We start from the raw sequence: 20,204 nt of genomic DNA on the forward strand, positions 1-20,204 counted from the left end.
AGTCCAGAGGGTCCCTTTCAGATTTATTTCCTGCATTAACCATTAATTTATGACAAACAGCCTTCTGGTTAAAATCAGACTAAATTATCTGATACACCCTTTCAGCTTTGCAATTTTAGAAGTCCACATAAAGCTGTATGTATTTAGCTAAATATTGCCTTACAAGTATGCATATGTGACTCTATGCTGTAGTGACAATATTGAAATAAACTGTATTATTTTTGGCCACGTTGTCTTCTGTTGCAAAAAAGTGAAACCTGATGAAAAATAACTCAGCATGGGTGAGGGGATACCAGTATACTAGCTGAGGATCTGCCCCTCAGACTATTTATTTCAGTGACTGGTCTACGATACATTCACATGCGTGTCATCGGACACAGGCAAGTCACATGGATGAAATGCAAACAGTAAATTTATTTTCGTTACCTTGCTAACCAGGGGATCTCTGAAAAAGCAGCTACGCACCCAGACGGAGGCACGCAAGTGGGAATGCAGGCATTGCGGAGCTCAGTGCTTATGAGAAGATCACCGAGCCTGCTGGTTTTGCCAGTACACCAGGGATTCACACAGGCACAGTTTATCACGCTGCTTTGATCTTTGCCTGCAGTAGAGCAGGAATTTCAAGGATGTTTGATAAGATCCCTTTTAGACTTTCACAGGCCTATCTTATCTAAACACAGAGGTTCTACTTGTGAAGCACACAAAGATAAACAACAACTAGTGTGATGTGTTTTTCTACACCCCAGCTGCAGTGGCTAGGGCGTATTTACAATTCTTCTCACCAATCTTCCATTATATTCCCACAACTTGTTAATTGCATTTATATTAATGTATGACTTAACAGACGTATTGAGTGCATTGATTTCATTTCTATTTTAAAACATTACAAATGGCATATTTTAACAAATGCAATTATTTTGCTAGTAACCAAAGAAAAACTGGAAGCTATTCTGCCAGTGGAAGCCTGTGTAAAGTTACTGCATCATCTGTGACAGGTACTGTTTTTAAGGTAATTGCCTAGAAAAATGATCAACCTCATGTCACCTGAAATTTAGAGATATACCATGCATGTTGGTAATTTTAACACTTTCAAAATCCTATGCTAAATCTAGATGGGGACAGCAGCAAATTTGTTCTTATGGAAAGAATACTGGATTGTAAAGGATAATGACATGAAATAAAATTTGTATAACAGGATTCATATAGCATAGGTGCTATAAAAGCTTCTTTGACGTAGCAATAATTGAAATAAAGCCTAAAAGGCAAGATTCAAACTATGTAAAATCTTGTGTTGGCCATATTTGTAATGGGTACAGGGAATCGCTCTAACAACATTGAGTCTAACGTAGAGGGTAGGAGCTATATACCAGAAGCAGAGGAAACTGGCACATTCAGGTAACTTGGTTTATGGGCAGACAGTCTGGAGGCTTTTGGCATATAAATTATATTATCTCCCTCTTTGATCTTACTCTGGCACAACAAAATCACACTCTTAAAATCATAAGGCATCAGGAATAATCTTAGCTACCTCAAGAACATCAGAGGTAAACAACATTTCCTCCTTTTCCCCATTTATTTCCACTCCTGCTTGAATAAATTATTTTGAAGAAAATGATCCATTTCTTCCTCATTCACTCAGCACTTTCCAGTTTGAGTGTGGTCAAATGAAGGGTATCTACATAACCATCTAATAAAAATTTGTAGAGCAATGTGTACATTGCAGAAAGCCAAAGTAAGTCTACATGTGCAGCCTGTAATTACTCAGGAAATCTCAAAACTTCCTATTGCATATACTGATATTTGGGCCATTCACCGTGAGTGCTCACTTGCTGTTAAAACCTCGGGTAGCATTGTTGTCGCATTGCTAATGCTTGGGTTTTAGAAGGTGATCTTCTGTTGTCATAAATAATGATGAGAAACTGGGAATTTCTCGGTGGTTCTGCCTGGACAGCCTGTCAAGCAGCTGAGATCCTTGAGCCGCCATCCCCACTGCCCTGGGGCTGTTCCTCTTGCTATACCTAGGGCCAGGGAGCCCAGGCTAGGTTCCTTAAGGGGCATTTGGGATTTGGTGACGACTCCTTGGCCACTAGTGCCACAGCGTGTGCCAGGGACCTCGCTGGGGCCCGAAATGAGCTGAGCCCTTCGCTGGGCCCAAGCCGTGACAAGAAATCCCTCACAGGCCCAACCAGAGAGGGGGGCAGGATACGTGGGGTTTCACGGCACCATCTTCCCGGGAAGACTCGGGATAGGGCTTGCATTTGGGAACCAGAGAGCTTTCACCGTCCTACAGCGCGTTCTGTGACAGCAGGAGGGACCTGACGAGCAGACAGCGGCGGCGCCTCAGGCGACCAGCGCCCTGCGCCTTTTTCGTAAGGGCCGGCCCGTTCCCTCAGCGCATCACTGCGCACTTTGCGTAATCCCGCGCTTCCCATCGCGCGGTCACCTCTCACCGCCGTCACAAGGGGGCGGGCCGTGCGCTACGTAGATGGTTGCGAGAATCGTCGCAGCTCACGCCGGAGGCGTAAGCGCTGGGACTTTGCTCCCGCCTCTCCCGGTAACGGCGCGGAGACCTCACGCTCCCGTTTTGCTGCTGCCATGGCTGCCCCGGGGCCGGCCCGGCTCCTCCGGGCCGCTGCCGCTTCTTCCCGCCGCTGGCTCTTCTCCGCCTCGCCGGCAGCCGGGACGAGGCCGGGCCGCGGCAGCGCCGCCGCTGCCGTGAGGACGGCCCGGTTGTTCAGCGTCTCTGCCCAGGCGGCGCTCAGGTAAGAGGGTCGGAGTCCTGAGGCGCCGGCCGGGCTCCTCACGGCGGCGGCCGCCCTCCCACCGCCGCAGCGCTGTGTCTTTTCGGGCCTTGGTGCTGAGGGCACCCAGGGCCAACGGCCGCCTGTGCCACCGACTGGCGCTGCGTGACCTTCTCCCGGTCGCTCGCAGCTCCTCGGTGCCCCGCTGTCCCGGCCCCGCCGCTGCCCGGCCCGCTCAGGGCAGTCCCGGTCTCCTCGCCCCCCTCACGGCCGCGCCTCGCCCGGCGCTCGCCGTCCCGCTTCTGGCTGCCGTGGCCCCGAAGTGCTCTGCGGGTTGGCTGTCCACCCGCCTCCCCGGGCTGTCGGCCGAGCGCCCTCGGCGAGGCTGGGGAGCTGTCTTAGGGCCCGTTGGCTGGAGGTGTCTGTGGGCCGGCCAGGGCTGGGCCTGTCGTTAAGTCTGTGTGACCTGGAGTCCTGTTGGCAGAGTTTATGATGTTACGGAAAGCGAAACTAGGGTTCCTAATGTTCAAACTAGTTTTCTAAAGGGCTGCGACCTTATCAATGTTGCTTTTTCGTGAAGGATGGCATTTGCCCCCCTCCCTTTTTTTTTTTTTCTTCTGTGAAAGTCTGACAGGGCCTGTGGTAAAAGGTACAGCACATCAGAGAGATCCCAACACTGAAGATCTTTTCTGCCTTTGGTATCGTTTTCTTTATTGAAGAGCCCTAGTGCATCTAAGTGTGCAGAACTCATCGTCACCAGTATGTATGAGTAGGTGTTTCAAAATGCATGATATCTGTAGACATTAAATATTCCACAGCCCACAACTATAGATTTCCACTTTAGTACTGAGTCAAAGACTGTTTATGCATGGCTTGTGGCTTGTATATTCAAAGATAGGTCAGAGCATACAGTTAACTTTCAGTGTTTAGAATGCATATGTTTTAAAAGCCTAATATACTTGGTTGCCAGAGAAGTTTTTTTGACTCAGAACAGGACCTGCCCAACATCAGTCATATAGGCTAGCCTTTTTCCAGAGGGCTAGCTTGTGCCCTCACCATCAAAGCTGTTTCAGTAGTTTGCTTTTGAACTCTTCTCTGGGTGCTCTTTTGGTTTGTTCTAGCAGATACTTTTAATATGGAGAGAGACTAACTTTTTAGTCGAGAACTCCCATATGAGATAGGTAAGTTACTGGTTTAGATCTGAATGACCCTGCTGAGTGTAATTTTTTAAAAAAGTCTACACGGAATGCCCTGACCATCAGTTATATTTGAGGTCCCTCATTAGCAGTTTATCATTCAAAAATCAAAATGTTTTTGTAAAGTGTTGTTCAAGTTTTAAAAGTTATTAAAAATTATTTGACAGTGTAAAAATGGGAGGAAAAAGAATACTAAAAAGTGAAAATATTTCTTTTCGTAATAGTATTGTAGGACCTGTAATCCCCCAGGCCTTTCACAAACAGACTGAACACAAGATTGGAATGTACTCACATTCATTGTGCAAGCATACCAGCAGAAAAGCTCATGCAAGCAAGTATTGCAAATGTATTGTTTATATATATATACTCCATGTCATAAGGTGGCTGAGTGAGTCAGGAGGAAAAAAAAAATCCTTGTTTCTTTCATATATTAGTGTTTTCACCATCTAAGTGCAAAGTTACTTTCTTTAGTCCTACCATTTTTGGATGTCATATTATTTGAGACTAAATTCCTGAACTTTATATAGTCAGACTGTTATTCCAGTAAAAAGATACAGCATTGTTTGTATATGTAAAATTTAGCCGTATTTGTGTTAAGAGGGTCAAGACCTAGTTATATAAATCATCAGCTGTGGTGATTCTTGTGAGGAAAAGTTCCCAAGTGTATCAGTAAAGCATCAGGCATTATGTTTTAATTTCCATTTCATTCCTTCTCTTGCTCCATTTTTATCAGTTATCCTCCCTTTTCATGGTGATTAGTAGTTACCTCAGTACCAGTGTAGATAGCTGTACAGTATTTTTGGTGCACAAAATAATTATTACATATTCTAAAGGTTAGTTCAAATTTATAACTTCTGTATTTTGAGGCTTGTATAACAGTTTCATTTGTGAAACTCTTCAGAAAATTGGTTAGCATTGTTAGATTTACTATATAATAAAATATCTGGAATTAATGAAGTTGGTCTCACCATGTGCAACACCAGGCTACAGTTGTGATCTTTGGTTTTTTTAGAGGAATGTGAGAAGTGATTCTTAACTTGGAATTAATAACTGAAGATTCAAAAGCATACTTCCTTAAAGGTGGCAGAGGTAGCTGTCAGGATTCTTGCTGTATTCTTTGTTCTGTGTGAGGTACGATGAACAGCATTTACAGTTCTCTGGTGCTCTTCTGTGTATTTGCAGTATGCTTAATTTAGGGTATCCTAAGGAAGCTTGATAACAAAGCTGATAGTACTGTGGCAACCATATGAAGAAATAAATTTTATTTTACGTTTGGTGAAAAGGGTTAATCTGAGCATGAATTGGGATATTTATGCTTTATGCAGATTACACAAAATATGTTTTGTTCTTCATGATAATGCTGAGGCTATTTTTACTTGCATAGACCTGGCACATGTTTCATGTTAATTGCCTATAACTAATTCACATTATGGTGGTGTTTGGTTTTATTTTATTTTTTTTCTTCATGCAAACAATGTCTGGGTAGACCAAAGCCATGTTACTTGGAATTTCTAAATCCTAAACTTTGTTTCATGCAGGTGCAATTATAATTTTTTAGTGGTATCTGGTAGTCATTGCAGAGATCTGCACAGTACGTGTTTTGAAAGTCTGTCTAGTCTGATTATTATGCACACACACGTCTAAAAATATTTTCACCATTTGAGCTTGTGCACAATAAAGCCTCAGTGATTTTGGTTGGTTGGTTGGTTTTTTTAATTTGAACATTTTGACTATGTGAAGAGTGGTAAAGATGGCAAGAGCAGAAAACCAGATTCTACTGGAAGACTTAATAAAGCTAGAGATAGCTTTCTTACAAATAATTAACTTTAGTTTCTGTTATGAAGCAGGGTGGATTAGGTCCTGTTAATTACTGTAATGATCTTTAACAGAAGTCAGTGACTTGATAGCAGTACTTTGGTTTGTCCCCTTGCTGCTTGCCACGCCAGTTAGGCAGTCACAGCCACGGTGCAGTCCCATGACTGTCTGAAGCTTATGCAAGATTGTTACTGCCGAAAAGGGGATCCAGCTTCTGTTTCCTCACTTTTGTTGTGGGCAGTTGCACTTCTGTCATTTTTACTTACTTGTTCAGATGGGGCTACTTTGTTTTTATGGTCGATTTTCATCTAGATTAGCAAAATGAGTTGCCTTGCAGTACACAAAGTTTAGATTGTGTTATTGCATCATAAAGTTGCACCAGTTTTAAACAATTGTGTTACTGCAAGTTTCGCATGAGGCAGATCTGACTGTGTACCAGTTCTGATGTTCATATGGCCATTTACCTGCCAAGGCTAGGTTTCAGACAGCTTTGTTTCCAGACCCAATTTATCACGTGACAGTGTGAGTACTGGGGATAGAAGGAATAAAGGAGCATGGCCAGGACTCTTCTTGTGCCAGATTGAAGTCTAATCACAGGCAAAGACAGTTTGAGGTGTGTTTTGAAAACTGGGAGGGAGATGACTTGTCTTTCATAAAGGTCCAGTGATCTAGTGGATGGCCAGACAGCTTGCTGTTTGGTCCATGTTATTTGTGATTGCCTCATCTTGTAATAGAGGAAAGGGCATGTTTTGAATGTTGTACAGATATTTAGTGTTTGCGATGTCTGTGCCTTGGGCAGAGGATCCCCTTAAATGCACATACATCTTACATTGTGTCTCCTGTAGGGGTTTTGTGTTTGTCATGTTGACAGCAATATTTCAGTAAATGAGTGTTTTGGTGAGCTCTGAAGGGGCTTTTTTGAAGCAGTTTGAAGTTACGTTGTCAGCAGTCTACTTTGGCTGTCAGAATGTGCATCTATACCTTTCTGGTTGCAATCTGAATCCATTAGTCTTAAACTTCCAGTGAAGGTGGTGATTTTTTTACTAGTGTATCTAAGAAGTGGGTGCTTGTTTCTTTGGTTGTGCTGTGGGAGGTGTTAACACAGCAGAGGAGCAAAAAGAAGAGTGGTAACTGAAACCCCCACAGAGCGGTTTGCTGGAGGTGGTCCTTTGATATCACAGGTGGCTGTGCAACATTGATTGCGTTTTGTAAAGATAGATCCTTAAGATTTCTGAATTTTATTATAGTGCATGCTTCAGTTGCAATCTGTAGATCAGGAAGGTCAGTCCTTCATTATCAATTATAATTTTGGAATGAATTTATGGTTAATAGTAGCTTGTGGCTGCCTTGTGGAGAATGGACTGAGGGATGATATGACAAGAATTGAACACAACAGCATAATGAATCATGGTGCTTATGGTTGTGACAAGTATATTAAGTCTACAGCAACAAACATTTGTTGTTTTTCAAAACAAGCTAAGATTCAGATTGCTAAAAACACATTTTCTTTTACAGCCAGTTCTAAAAATAAGCTGTTTACTGATGCTTCGGTATGGCCACTTTCAAATTTTTTGCTTTAATATTCAGCTCTGCAGGTTAGAGTTTTCCAGGGAGTGACTAGATTTTCAAGCTTGTATGCTTTCCATATGATAGATCACTCAAAGACCCAATTACTAAAAAGAGTAAAGGTAATATTAAGTGTGCTGTTCTTCAGCATGGATTTCACATTTAAACGTAGATTTTTGCTTAACTTTCAGTTGTTTTATTTGTATCTCTTGCCTCCTGGCAAACTTCTTTGCTGTCCATCCAACAAGTTTTTCTTTTTTTACTCAGTTTAAAAACAAACGAGCTGTATTCTAGTTGTCAGTATTTTAACAGCTTTTCTTTAACTTGCATGCGAAATGGTGTACTATGGAACAACAAAAACCTTTTTTTTTCATGTTAGAAGCATTAGTCTTAAGAAATTCTTATGCGTACGGCAAGAGAAATTTGTCTTAAATAAACATAATTGCCTGAAAAGCAAAACAGGAAAATACAGAACTTCTTTATTTGAACACAGTGTCAAAACTTCTTCACTGGAATTAATATTTACCAAGTGAAGTCCTGAGAGAATCAGTGCGCAAAAAAAAGCAGAATGCTTTTGGAGTATTTTAATTCATGGAAGGAGAGGATAATTAAATTTTGGAACTAATTAAGTAAAAAGCTTTAAACTTTAAGCAGAAGTGGGAGAATTTAAAAATTTGTCCTAAATGCCGATGGTGGGAACACTTAAAATATTATAAATCCAAAAGAAAACTCCACAGAAAGGAGTGAAAAGAAGCATTTAAAATAGGCTCTTATTTTTGGTGTAAATGCAAATATTGTGCCTAAGATAGAATAGTTCTGACTCTTCAGTGAAATCAAAACATCAGGATCCTGTATAGCTTACAGTGACAAAACACAAACCAAGTTTGTTTTTTTCCTTGATTTCATGACCATTGTTCAATGTACAGCAGTGAATGCCTGTACCTATTATAGTTTTTAAAAAACAATAAGATAGGTTTCTGTGCTTGTAAAGTTGAAAGTGATTGCTGGTTTAGTAGTTTTCAATCATTTGTAAGGATCTAAAAAATTCTACAACTCTTTTTTTAATTCCGTTATATACTTTCGGTTTTCAGCTCAGAAGATAAAATAACTGTTCATTTCATAAATCGTGATGGTGACAAACTAACGGCCAAAGGAAAACCTGGGGATTCACTGCTGGATGTTGTTGTTAACAATAACCTAGACATAGATGGTTTTGGTAAGTAGATTCACTGAATACTGTATGTATCCAGTGCCTAGAAATTGTTCTGTAACTAGTTTATTCATAAATATTGGTAGAATTGTAGAATCATTTAGGTTGACATAAAACCCCAAGATCATCGAGTCCAACTGTAAAGGAATATTTATTTATTAATTTATTTGTAAAACTTAGCTGTACTTTATTTACTTTATTTGGATTCCTCCCCTCGCCTTTGATGTTTTTTCTTTCCTGCAGGTGCATAGAATATTTTGGGTCAAGTTCCAAAAAAATATTTGCAGTCATCTTTGCTTGAATGTTAAAGGAGGGGAATGTGGGCAGAGTGCTGTTAAGACTCCCCTGAGCTGGAAGGTTCTGGAGGTGACACAAAACTGGTGTATTCCTAACAGCGTGTGGTTACTTCAGTGTTGCCATACTGTCTTAATTTGTTGTGGGGCTTTTTGTAGCACAAATTGCGATAGTACTTGAGTCCTAAATGAGAGAAACAACCAAATCCATGTGAGTTAGCAGGGAAGAGCAGAAAATTTAATTCTTATTAAAGGACTGGGGTAAAGGAAATCAATGCCCTAGTGAACTAACTTGGTACAAGTTCTGATGAAATAGTTCCCTATTCCTTCAAACTACAGCACTTTCTGTAGTTAGTTCCACTGAAGTTGTAGGATTCTGCCCATGCAAAGCAGTGGTATTTGGTAATAACAATTAAATACCTCGGGATGGGTATTTACATGAACGTGAGCTCAAGAATTAATAGTACAAACTAGAGCAGGACACAGAAGTACAATTTGCATGGCTGAATACATGGCATGGAGCAATCAGAGAGGAAAAAAGTAAGTAGGCTAGTGTAGCAGGGTTTTAAATCTGAGGTGTGTTTTATTTAAGTGCCAATAAATTTCACTGCTAGTAATAAAATTTAAATCTCAGACTTACGTTTGAGACAAATCTTACGACTAGAGTTGCATACATGTGGGGAAGAATTGTCTGTTAAATATCTGTAATACATTGGGATAACTAGCTTCATGTATCACTTACTAGATGTGTCATATAGGCTTATGGCTAGTCTGCTTGTATTCTACAGTAACTTTTCTGTCAGTTTGTATAAATATCAGCCATGTTAAAACATTATAGTAAAGTGGGAAGAAAAAGATAACACTGTCAATAAACAGAAGCCAAACTAAAAATTGGAGATACTGTGACAATCTTTAATTATAATGTATGCTGATCCCACTTCGATAATCATTTGCTAATGAAACCTGGTACTAGGGCAGAGAAATAATGCTATCTAAATAATACAAAAATTTATGTTTTGTTTTAAGAAAAAATAAGTAATGAGGGAAAAAATGTAATCTGTAAATCTTGCCTATTTACTTCTATCACTAGGGGGCATCCCATGTGCAGTAATAATAACAGAAATATCTTTGTATAAAGACTTACGAAACTGTTGAATGATTCAGCTGCACTCTGTTTGCTGCTGCTAGCTTTACAGTTGCAGAAAGACCTTCCACTATTCAAATAGACTGGTCAGTGTTCTTTCCTTTTCTCCTCACCTTGCCCAACATTAAAACATTTTAATTGCTGATATGACAAATTTTACATTATTTGGCACTTTATTTAAACTCTTTTTCACATGCATTTGTACGTACTTGAAGACATGATATATTTTAAAAATCGACTCTTCCGGTCAGTGTCATGCTCACTTGGAATATATGCTGTTGATACCATTACTATATGTAACAGCGTGGTGCTATCTGTGTGATTTTTGTGGTCTGATGATGAATCCTGCTGTTTCTTTTCATAGCAGTGGTTATACGTACAACCTTGCTTCCCTTTGTTTCCATATGAGTGCAGAGGTGATGTGGTCACAATACTCCTGGCTCTGCTTTCCATGGAAATGAGTAAATAAACAAAACTTGGCTAATGTCTTACCTGTTTTGCTCTGATCAATTCAAATCGGAGGTGGGGGTTTGCCTACCCTGACCCCAGTCTCCACAGAAGTACGAAGCGTTCAGCTGTCTCCTCCTCTTGAAGTTGCATGTTTCCTTTTCAACGAAGTGGAGAAGTCAGTGTAGCTCTGTATGGTGACAGAGACAAATTTGTTAGTCGTCAAATTTTAACTGTCTGGTGATGACCTAATTGCTTCAGCAGGTAAATGTAGTTGGTACTTGTTCTATTAATCCTCTGTTCTTCCCTAGCAAATTATTAGATCCTTGGCTCAGGCTGGATTGCCAAGTAGTGCCTGTAGGCCTCTTTAATACAGAGAAAACCATTTCTCTCCAGCCTGACCGCCTTTGTTGCTGGGAATTAGAGTTCTCTTGAGTGGGAAAGAATACCAAGTACAAAATCTCTCCTTCCTGCGCTTTTTTTGTATAGCAGGTGGCTTCTGTTGCACTTCTTGAGGACACCTTCTTAAAACAACGGGAAAGAGAAGGATAGAAGATTCAAACGTGGAAATAAATTAGGTGGCATTGACTGACAGTGTCTGCTTTTGTGTTCTTACAGTAGAAAACTTTTCTCTCTTTAGATGGTAGAAAGGGAATTGGTTAAGTATTTTAACTAACTACAGCATTCAAGTAAATGTTAATGTTGTAGGAACTGCAGAAATGCTATTGACAGTTGAATGCGGAGTAGATATATGAATGTGGGAATATTTGAAACAATTTTACTAATCAACAGAGATACTTACATGAGACAGACACATATATGAGGGTTTTATTCTGAAATTCTGCTGTAATTTGAAACTTGAATGTTCTGTTATCTTCATATATTTCTTTTTTTTCTTTAGGTGCATGTGAAGGAACACTAGCCTGTTCAACTTGTCATTTAATCTTTGAAGACCACATATTTGAGAAACTAGATGCAATTACTGATGAAGAAATGGACATGCTGGACCTGGCATATGGCCTCACAGAAACGTAAGGCAACATAAGGCATAACACTTCAGTACATCGAAGAATGTAAAGAAGGGTGTGCAGATGGAGCAGTCCAGTATTCTTGAAATGCTTAATCAGCTTTAACAAATAGCTGGATTTTGTTACACAAATGCAAGTGTCAAGTTTAAATATTGTTTGTCTGAATTCATATTTGAAAGGTGTCAGTACTGCTCTTGTCAGCTGAAGAGTTGCACCTGACAGTACTTTTCAGAGGTGTCTGGTATAGAAGTGTCAGATCCTGAAGTATGACCAAAACCTCAGTTCTTTCAACAGAAATTTTGTTGCTGCTGCCATGTGTAAATTTTCTTGTTTCCCTTCCCTTCTGTTTTCTGTCTTCATTAGTCTGTAGCTAGTTAATATATTTTATGAATGTGTTTACACTAGTATTTTAGTTTTGGTCAGATCTTCTTTTCACAGAACCATGGGAGGGTTGAGATTGAAAGGGACCTCTTGAGGTCATCTGGTCCAACCCCTTGCTCAAGCAGGGCCACCTAGAGCCGATGGCCAGGACCATGTCCAGACGGCTTTTGAATATCTCCAAGGATGGAGACTCTACAACCTCTCTGGTATTTATGTACATTGATAAGAACCCCCTCCTGAGCTTTCCCTAGGATAAACAGTGTCCCACATGGCAGTGTCCCCACCTGATGTGTTTTGACTCATATCAGAGGGCTCTCAGAGCACACAAACCAGAGTCCCTTTGGATGAAACTAATCCCGAAGTATGCTCGAGCTGCTAATGGACATTTCAGTGCACAAGAGTAAACTGGTGGTAGTCTAAAGTAACCCTCTGTCCCTCTCCCTCACCATCACGTGCCTTGTAATTAGGGTGTCACTTCCCCATTCCTAGGGGGCTGCATCACTTGCAGGTGTGCACACAGCTTGTATTGTAGAACATACTCGTGTGAACAGCAGGCAGATATGCTTTACAAGGTTTCATAAGCCCTTCATGCTTCAGTGGAACTGCCTGTCAAAGTTCTTGAAAATCTTTCCAGTCATGTCAGAGGGCTTTATACCTGAGCTGTATAGCACGGGATGCTTAACGTCTCTGCAAAGGAGTACTCCGGAGTAACTTGTTTACCTCCTTCTACCAGTAGTGGGAATCCTGTACTAATAGTTTCTACATAAGGGTACACTTTTCCTCACTTCAGCCAAATCTTAACTTTTCTGGGAGGTTGTAAAGGCAAAGAAGGCAAGCTATGAGAAACTTGTTTCAGCTTCTTTTGTTTTATCCTTTTTCCCGTCTCCCCAAAAACATTTACAATCTTGCAAAAAATCTTAAGTGTACTAAGTGTGAATTTACTTTGCTCTTGGCATCTACCATAACTCCTGTACTCACAGGAGTTTAGGTTCTGGGCCAAACCAATTACCTGGTCTTCTGTACTGATATAAACTTGTGTAATGGAGATGCACTCTGTCATAAGGATAAAAGCTTTTTCTTGTCAGTGACTCTCTGGATTTGGGAAAGTTTCAGCTGGCAGCTGTCATGAAGAATAATGCTGTTTAAAATGAGGGGCTAATTAAAACGGGTGAACCAAAATTGTTTTGAATAACTGCAGAGTAGTAGAGATTATTAGAAGTAGTAAGATTGGGGGACACAAACCTGGCAAATTAGATATTTTAAAAGAATACTGAAGAAAAAATAAGATGAGAAATAGCTTGCTAAAAAATAGAAAAATATTTCTGTTTCTAGCCTATCAGAAGCAGGACTCTTGTTTGTGTGAAGAGCCAATAGGTGATGTAGAAGGTGTACTTAAAACATAAAAAGATATAATAAAAACATAAAAGCAAAGTTTATTTTGCATTGTTGTTACGGGATGTCCATGCACTGGAAGGTTTCTTTGCAGAGGACTTACTGAAGTATCAGTCTCAAACAGATGTGTCCATAGAAGCAGTATTACAGCAAATAAGTAAAATGAGTAGTAACGAATAGTAATGACTAGGTAGCATTCCTACGGGATTTCCATATGGAATTCAATATGAACTACTGTCTGTAAGGCTTAATTAGCTGCTTTAAAACTGTTTCCACATCAAAGGAATGGAAGGTAGCAACCCAGATTTTAAAATTAGATCATTTGAACTGGAGAACAATGAGTCTGATTCCATCCGTACTGGACACATTAATTGTGTGTATGGGCTGTTGCTTTTTTATAGTTTCTACTAAATAATAGTAAGGAAAGAATTCAACAGAGCTTTTGTAGAGGGAAGTTATAGGTATGGGAGTTCTTCAAATGAATCACAGAGCATGAAGAAAGATCTTACAGTTCATATAATTTACCTAGGTCCAGAAATCCTTTACATTTTGAGTTGCAGTGGGATAAGAGCAAAGGCACTGAGAAAAATAAGTAATTGGTTAAAAAAAAGAAAATGTTTTAGCAAGGTAGAAGTATTTGAGTGTCTGTTAAGAGTATGTGATCAACAGTGTGATCTTAAAGTGATTGGTGCTAAGTTTTATGTAGAGGGCATATTTGTGAAAGACTTGCAAAAGAGAATGAAGAGTAAGGTGCGTGTATATGTGCTGTGTTGCTCAGTGTGGTAAATTCAAACTGTCAGTGAAGACAAGTGCAAGGATCTTGTGCCGTTGCTTGACAGGAAATGAAATTTGGTGTTTAAAAGGTGCAGATAAATGCATATGGAGAGGTGAGTAGAACAGTAGTAACTTTGCATACTTGAAATAGGCTGTCAGCTGGCTAGCATCCAGGAATGTCAGCTTAAGGTTTGGTGTAAAACATCAAAATCAAACCAACAAACAGAAAAACAAAACAAAACAAAAACCAAACCAACAACAACAACAACAAAAAACAAACAAACGAACCAAACCAACAAAAACAAACCACAAAAAAACCCGTAAACACACACACACATACACACACACACACACCCCCCAAACCAAAACTTCAAAAAGGTAAATGGAACATTGGCAATATTAGGTAGGAACAGGTAAAAAAACAGAAAGTACTATTACATGACAAAATGGAGATTCACCATACCTTTATACTTGTGCAACTCTGACTTCCTGGTTTGTTGTGCGTTGTTCGGTTTTTTGGTTTTGGTTTTTTTAAGTAGCAGAATGAGAGGAAATAAAGGGAAGGCCTACAGAAGTGATTAGAGGTGGAATGGCTTTCATGCAGGGATTGACTAAATAATTGTTTTTTAAGGTCCAAGCTTCACGGAATCACAGCTTCTTCAGCTTTAAGGGGTGGGGGAATCTGGTTATATATATATATATATGTATATATATATATATGTAAAATTGTACATGCTGTGGAATAATTCAGAATTATAGTTTGTTTCTGACAGTGTTGTTTAGCACTACTTAGGTTTTTTTGTCCTGCTGTGTAGCAGGCTTAAAACAAAGGGCAGCACTGTTTCACAGGAAGTGAATCCATTGCCACACCGCAGAGTACATAGTCCATTAGCATTATAGAATCACAGAATGTCCGGAGTTGGAAGGGACCCACAAGGATCATTGAGTCCAACTCCTGTCCCTGCATCTGACAACTCCACATTGGTCTTTAGTGAGTAGCAGACACTTCAAATTAAACCTTACAGGCAATGCTATGTGTAAATATAAAAAATCGCATCTCTCTAATAGATTTCATTTTTAAAGCTATTCTTATGGATGCATATTCATGAGATTAAATGTTTTGTTAATGTATGTATTTATACGTATGTTCCAGTAATTTGAAGTTGATGTATACAGTCATTTACATATAAGAATTACTTTTGGGTATAGTACTGAATTGGGAGTGTTAACAGCAGTGGATCACTACATGCTTGAAAGAATTCTGTATAGGTATTAATGTAGTACCATTTTTTAGACTATCTCTGCCTGCATTCCTATACAAAGTTATTCATCTGGTAACTGCATAACACTGCCCATTCTTTGTGATGTTTAAGTATTCTATACTTAAGTATCAAGGCATGAACATGGAATTAAACATCTCCCAGCAATAAAACTGGCTTGTGATGTCTGCAGAATCTTGTGGTGGTATCAAATATTTTTATTTTAATTACTCACGTACAAGATCTTTTTTCTGCTGAATGATGGGTAGAAAAATGAAGGTTTGCATCCCCTCAGGTGTTAACGAGTATTTTATCCTTCCACTTCCTATGTGTCTCATCTTTTCACTCTTACCTTTCTGGCTTAATGACCCAATCTTGAGTTGTTTAGTTTGAAAACACTGAGCTGCCTTCAAGCCCTGGAATGGGTTAGGCTGTGCTTTTTTTGAGGCTTTCATTCTGATTCATTGCCTTCACCTCTTCAGAGATGCCAAATGTCCCTTGGGAGATCAAGTGTCATTACCTACACTTGACTGAACTATTAGTGACTTATGGAAAATGGAGGAGCCACCCTTATTATATGTTACCTCAACAAGTAGGAGGGACTCAGTGTATAACTTTCCAATGTACTGAACTCTGTTACTTAATGTAAATCATTATTATTGCCACTTACCTCTTTGCATTGGTGCGTGCAGTTCACTACAGATCTTGATTAAGACCATGCACAAGGGTTGGCTGTTTCTGGATCGTAATGTGTTTGGGATGGCTGAATGTTGGAGGCATGAAGGGGTAAATGCTGTTATATATATGATTGACTAGAACTAACAACAATGTCCTATTTCCTTACAGATCACGGTTAGGCTGCCAAATCTGCTTGAAGAAATTGATGGATAATATGACTGTTCGAGTACCAGAAGCTGTTGCTGATGCTAGACAATCAATAGATATGAGTAAAAACTCCTAAAAGAAAATATCTTGGGGGTTTTAAAGAGGCTTAATTATTTTTATAACTTATTTTTAAATGTGTAATTGAATACGGAAACTTCCATAATTGTGAGTTATTTTATATGACTATCAATATTAGATTAATGCTATTTTAATTTTCTTTATAGAACCTCCTATATTTTTACGCTTAAAATGCAATAATACTTCTTATAACTGATCATTTGATTGTAAATGTTAGCAAGTGTATTACAGATTTCATGTAATGTTGTTCTGCCAAACCCTTTAGTGATGTTTGAAAACTGGATCACTTCTACAAGACTCCAAAAAACTCATCTGCTTTTCTAGGTTTCAGACCTGGATGTGTAAGAGAACAAAATCTGTAGGACTGCATGGGGTCTTGTAAAAGTGTTGTCATTAAAGGTGAAATGCTCAGAGCTAATGCACGTTCTCATTATGGTACTTCCTCAGCAAAGAGTGGATTTCCAGGGTAGGAATTTTCCAGACTTTGGAATCTTCATGAGATGTGGCAAATTTTGTCTTGCAAAAATACTGTTAGAACTATGAAATCTGGGGACAGATACAGAATGTTGGCACCTGCAGCTTAATTGCTGCAGTGCACCTCTGTTGCCCGAATAGAAATCAATAAACCTCATTTATGTTTAATTACACCACAAATACGGGATGCACATGGCTTAGAGTAAAGCTGGGAGCTGTCTCATGGGAGAGCGGAACCACTGGAGGTAAATGTGAATTCTTGCTGTTCTCTGAAGATGACCAAGTTGGGATTGAAGAGGGCACTGTTTGTCAACGTAAGATTTGTTCTGAAATAGTTATCCCGTTTTCACTTTTGAGCCTGTTCAGGAGGCAGTCTGGTGTTAGGTGGGGCATTCAGCTTCAAGAGTTTCCTAGACTTTGGGACTTGCTCTCGGGATGATGTCAGTAAAGGTTGATGTGTAATGACCAAGTATTTATTCCATGAAGACAGACTGTGTTCCCCAGAAGCAGGGAAAGCCCCATGGTGGGATGGTGTGTGGACTGATGATGAAGAGCTTTTGGTTTGATCTTGTGTTAGTCTTCTAAAGTAGACCAAAATAAAATAACGTCTCTAAGACTCTATTACTTTCTCCAGTTTTTGTTGCCTAAATACTTAAATGAAATGGTTGTCACTAATGCAATAGCTATTATCCTTATAAGGTTATTCTGATATTTTGTGGCATATTTTATATATATATATACACATATATATAAAACATCTTTGTTTATATTTCAATGATCTAATGCATTCATTAATGCCTTATTTGAACTGGTGGCAATGACATCTAGACATCTTTTCTTGCATTACTATACTTATGAGAGAGGTGAAGAAAATATTATTTTTCCTTTTGATTTTGATTATTTTGAAATTTTGATTATTTTGAAATTCATAAAGAGAAAAAAAAAAGTCCCTCTTTGTTATAAAAAGAAATATCTTCTAGAACTGTATTGGAAATAGGTCTAGTTCAGATTCTTTAATTTCTTCTCTGAGTAGCTATTACCTTGTTTCCTGGTGTTCCCTTTGGCGTTTCCCCTAAAACAAGATACGTTTAATGTGTCTGCTCAGAACTTAATCATATAGGGTGTTCAGAACACACTTCCTGTCTCATCTGATTCAAAATATGACTTCAGAGTTGAAATTTCATGGCTTTTTGAAAGATGGAGAGAGTGAGGTCAGGGAGAGGGCGGAAATAAATTGGAGAAATGTTCTGGAGGTACTGCCGTCTTCCTCTTCAGCAGCTGTGACTCTAACCATAATTTCCAAGTTACCCTCCCGCAATCAGGCACTAAGGTAAATCAGTTCTCACTTTCTGTTGCCTTTGTCCTGAGTTCAGTTATATGCAATGTCCTGAACTTTTATTTTTTTATGTGAGACACAGCTCTTTAGCTTCCAAGAGAGGGAACTTGAATCATAACCACATGTACTGTGTGTTCTTACGTAGGAAAGAAATCTAAGGTTTCAGTATAATGCTGGCGTTTGGGGGCAAGTGTTGGTGTTTGGGTTTTGGGGTTTTCTTGTTTGTTTTTGTTTGGGGTTTGTGTTTTTGTTTGGGGGGTTTTTTTGTTTGTGTGTTTGTTTTACTTATAGCACCAGACACTTCTCCTTGTGGGAATCCTGAAGGGCTTTAACGCTACCTTAAACGTGAAAGAGCTCTTGCAACTGTTCTCTTTCTAAGCCAAGGCTCTTTCATTGTGCATCTCCAGTGGCAGCTTCTTGTTGCAAAGACTTTGACTCTCCCATAGTGTGCCTGTGGCAGGAATTACTTAGCACAGCAAGGCAAAAAAAGGGCACTCCGAAGTTTGTTTTGAATTGTGGAGGTATCCCATACTGCATGCAAATGGAAATATCAGAAGGTGAAGGGACTGACATCCCCAAAATGCACATCTCAGAATAACTTGTTTTCTTATTGCCAAAATGATTTGCAAATAAATATTATTTTATACCACTTTCTGACATACCTTGTTTGTATTGATTTTTCTTCCCTTCAAGTCATTGAATGTATTTCTGTATTTTATACCATTGAAGTATAAATTTGTGTGCCATTGCAATAATTCATGGCATCAAAACTAGTTAAATATATATTTGTAACTAATTTCCTAAAGGCATTTTCTTTCTCTGTCAAAACATGGGGTCAGTGGGTCTCTTCTGCCTCACTCCTGTCAAAAATGAGGAGAAAATCAGAACTTTGTCAGTGCTGTACCTGCCAGTGTTCGATGTGATGCCTGAAGGGGACAGAAGGAGGTGTCTTGCACTCCAGCGTCACTGCATCATGCCTTGCAGGGTAACTTTCCACCATCAGGACTGCAAGCTGTCACTAGTGAGAGGAAAAGGCACATTCCCCCGGCAGTTTGTTACTTCTTGGTTAGAAAATCTTCTAAATCTGAAGTTCACAGCTCTTGGCTGCAGCGCTCAGAAGGTTTCAGGCAGATAAGTCCACAGTTAATTCACATCGCGGTTAGCGGCAAGCTGAAAAGGTGACATCCGAAAGAGCTGCAGTGACAGTGGCAGCGTTTCCCCATGCACTGGTCTGGCCATGGAGGGAGGTTCCCTACAACCTGATCTGGCTCTGCCCTCCCAGAGAACAATGAGGTGTACAAAGATAAGGCTGACCAAAAAAATCCCCATTCCTTGGGAGGGAAAATGAGAAGTAAATCTTGGAGGCGAAAGAGATGCTCAAGCCAAGTCACTGAGGTATTGAATGGTAGAAAATGTTGGAAAGAGACTACAGTTGCTGCAACTTGATTTCTCCTCAAATGAACCAAGAACTTGTGAAAGGGGAACAGGGTTCCCCTGTGTCCCGGGGAGGCTGTTTCCTCTGTGGGTGCCTGTGCAGATCAGCACTGCTGCAGTGGGCTGAGGTACCCTGAGCTCTCTCCTGTTGTGCTGCTCAGAGAGCAACACGTGCAGTTCATACATAAAACAAACAGTAAAAGTACTTCTGAGATTCACTTTCTAATCTACTGACTACCTCTTCCTTATTTATGATAATTTTTATTTTTTTCTTCACATGAACCAGTCCAAATTCAAAAAGATCTTGCTAAATGTAGCTTCTGCCCAGCAGTGATTTAACATTTGCAGCTGGGAAAAGTGTTCATCTAAAGCTGTGACCCTGCTGTGTGTGGAGAAGCATCACTGGGTTCCTCCTGCACATTTCTGGAAGTTCCCTTGACCTCAGCCCAGCAGCAGAAATGTTATTTTGAGCATTAACGCTGCTTGTGTCCTTCCCCAAGCAGTGTTGCCTCAGGCCGGTGTAATCCCTTGTGTTCTAACCCCTTCTGTAGCACAGTGCCTTCCTTTCCCCAAGCAGGCAGTAGACTGCATCTCTAGCATCTGCTAGAGATGAAGAAGGACAAAAAAGATTTTGAACAGACTTGGTACAACCATCCATATGTCTGCCCAGGTACAGTGGAGCTTTTGCTTTCCCATTTCTGTCTCTTCTAGAGCACATCTAAAATAGATGAAATGGGGTAGGGTCTGAAAT

At 39.8% G+C, this 20,204-nt stretch overlaps 1 protein-coding gene across 1 annotated transcript; it reads left to right on the top strand.

Annotated features, from left to right (window-relative positions):
* Nucleotides 1–2,480: 2,480 nt before the first annotated feature.
* Nucleotides 2,481–18,668, top strand: FDX1 (ferredoxin 1). The gene is made up of 4 exons (XM_065831363.2): nt 2,481–2,762; nt 8,410–8,534; nt 11,314–11,443; nt 16,093–18,668. The coding sequence occupies exons 1-4, from the start codon at nt 2,596–2,598 to the stop codon at nt 16,205–16,207; spliced, it is 537 nt and encodes a 178-aa protein (XP_065687435.2). The 5' UTR covers nt 2,481–2,595; the 3' UTR covers nt 16,208–18,668.
* The last annotated feature ends 1,536 nt before the right edge of the window (nt 18,669–20,204 follow it).

The sequence above is a fragment of the Patagioenas fasciata genome, chromosome 1 (genome assembly GCF_037038585.1).
Source record: "Patagioenas fasciata isolate bPatFas1 chromosome 1, bPatFas1.hap1, whole genome shotgun sequence".
NCBI classification, from domain to species: domain Eukaryota; kingdom Metazoa; phylum Chordata; class Aves; order Columbiformes; family Columbidae; genus Patagioenas; species Patagioenas fasciata.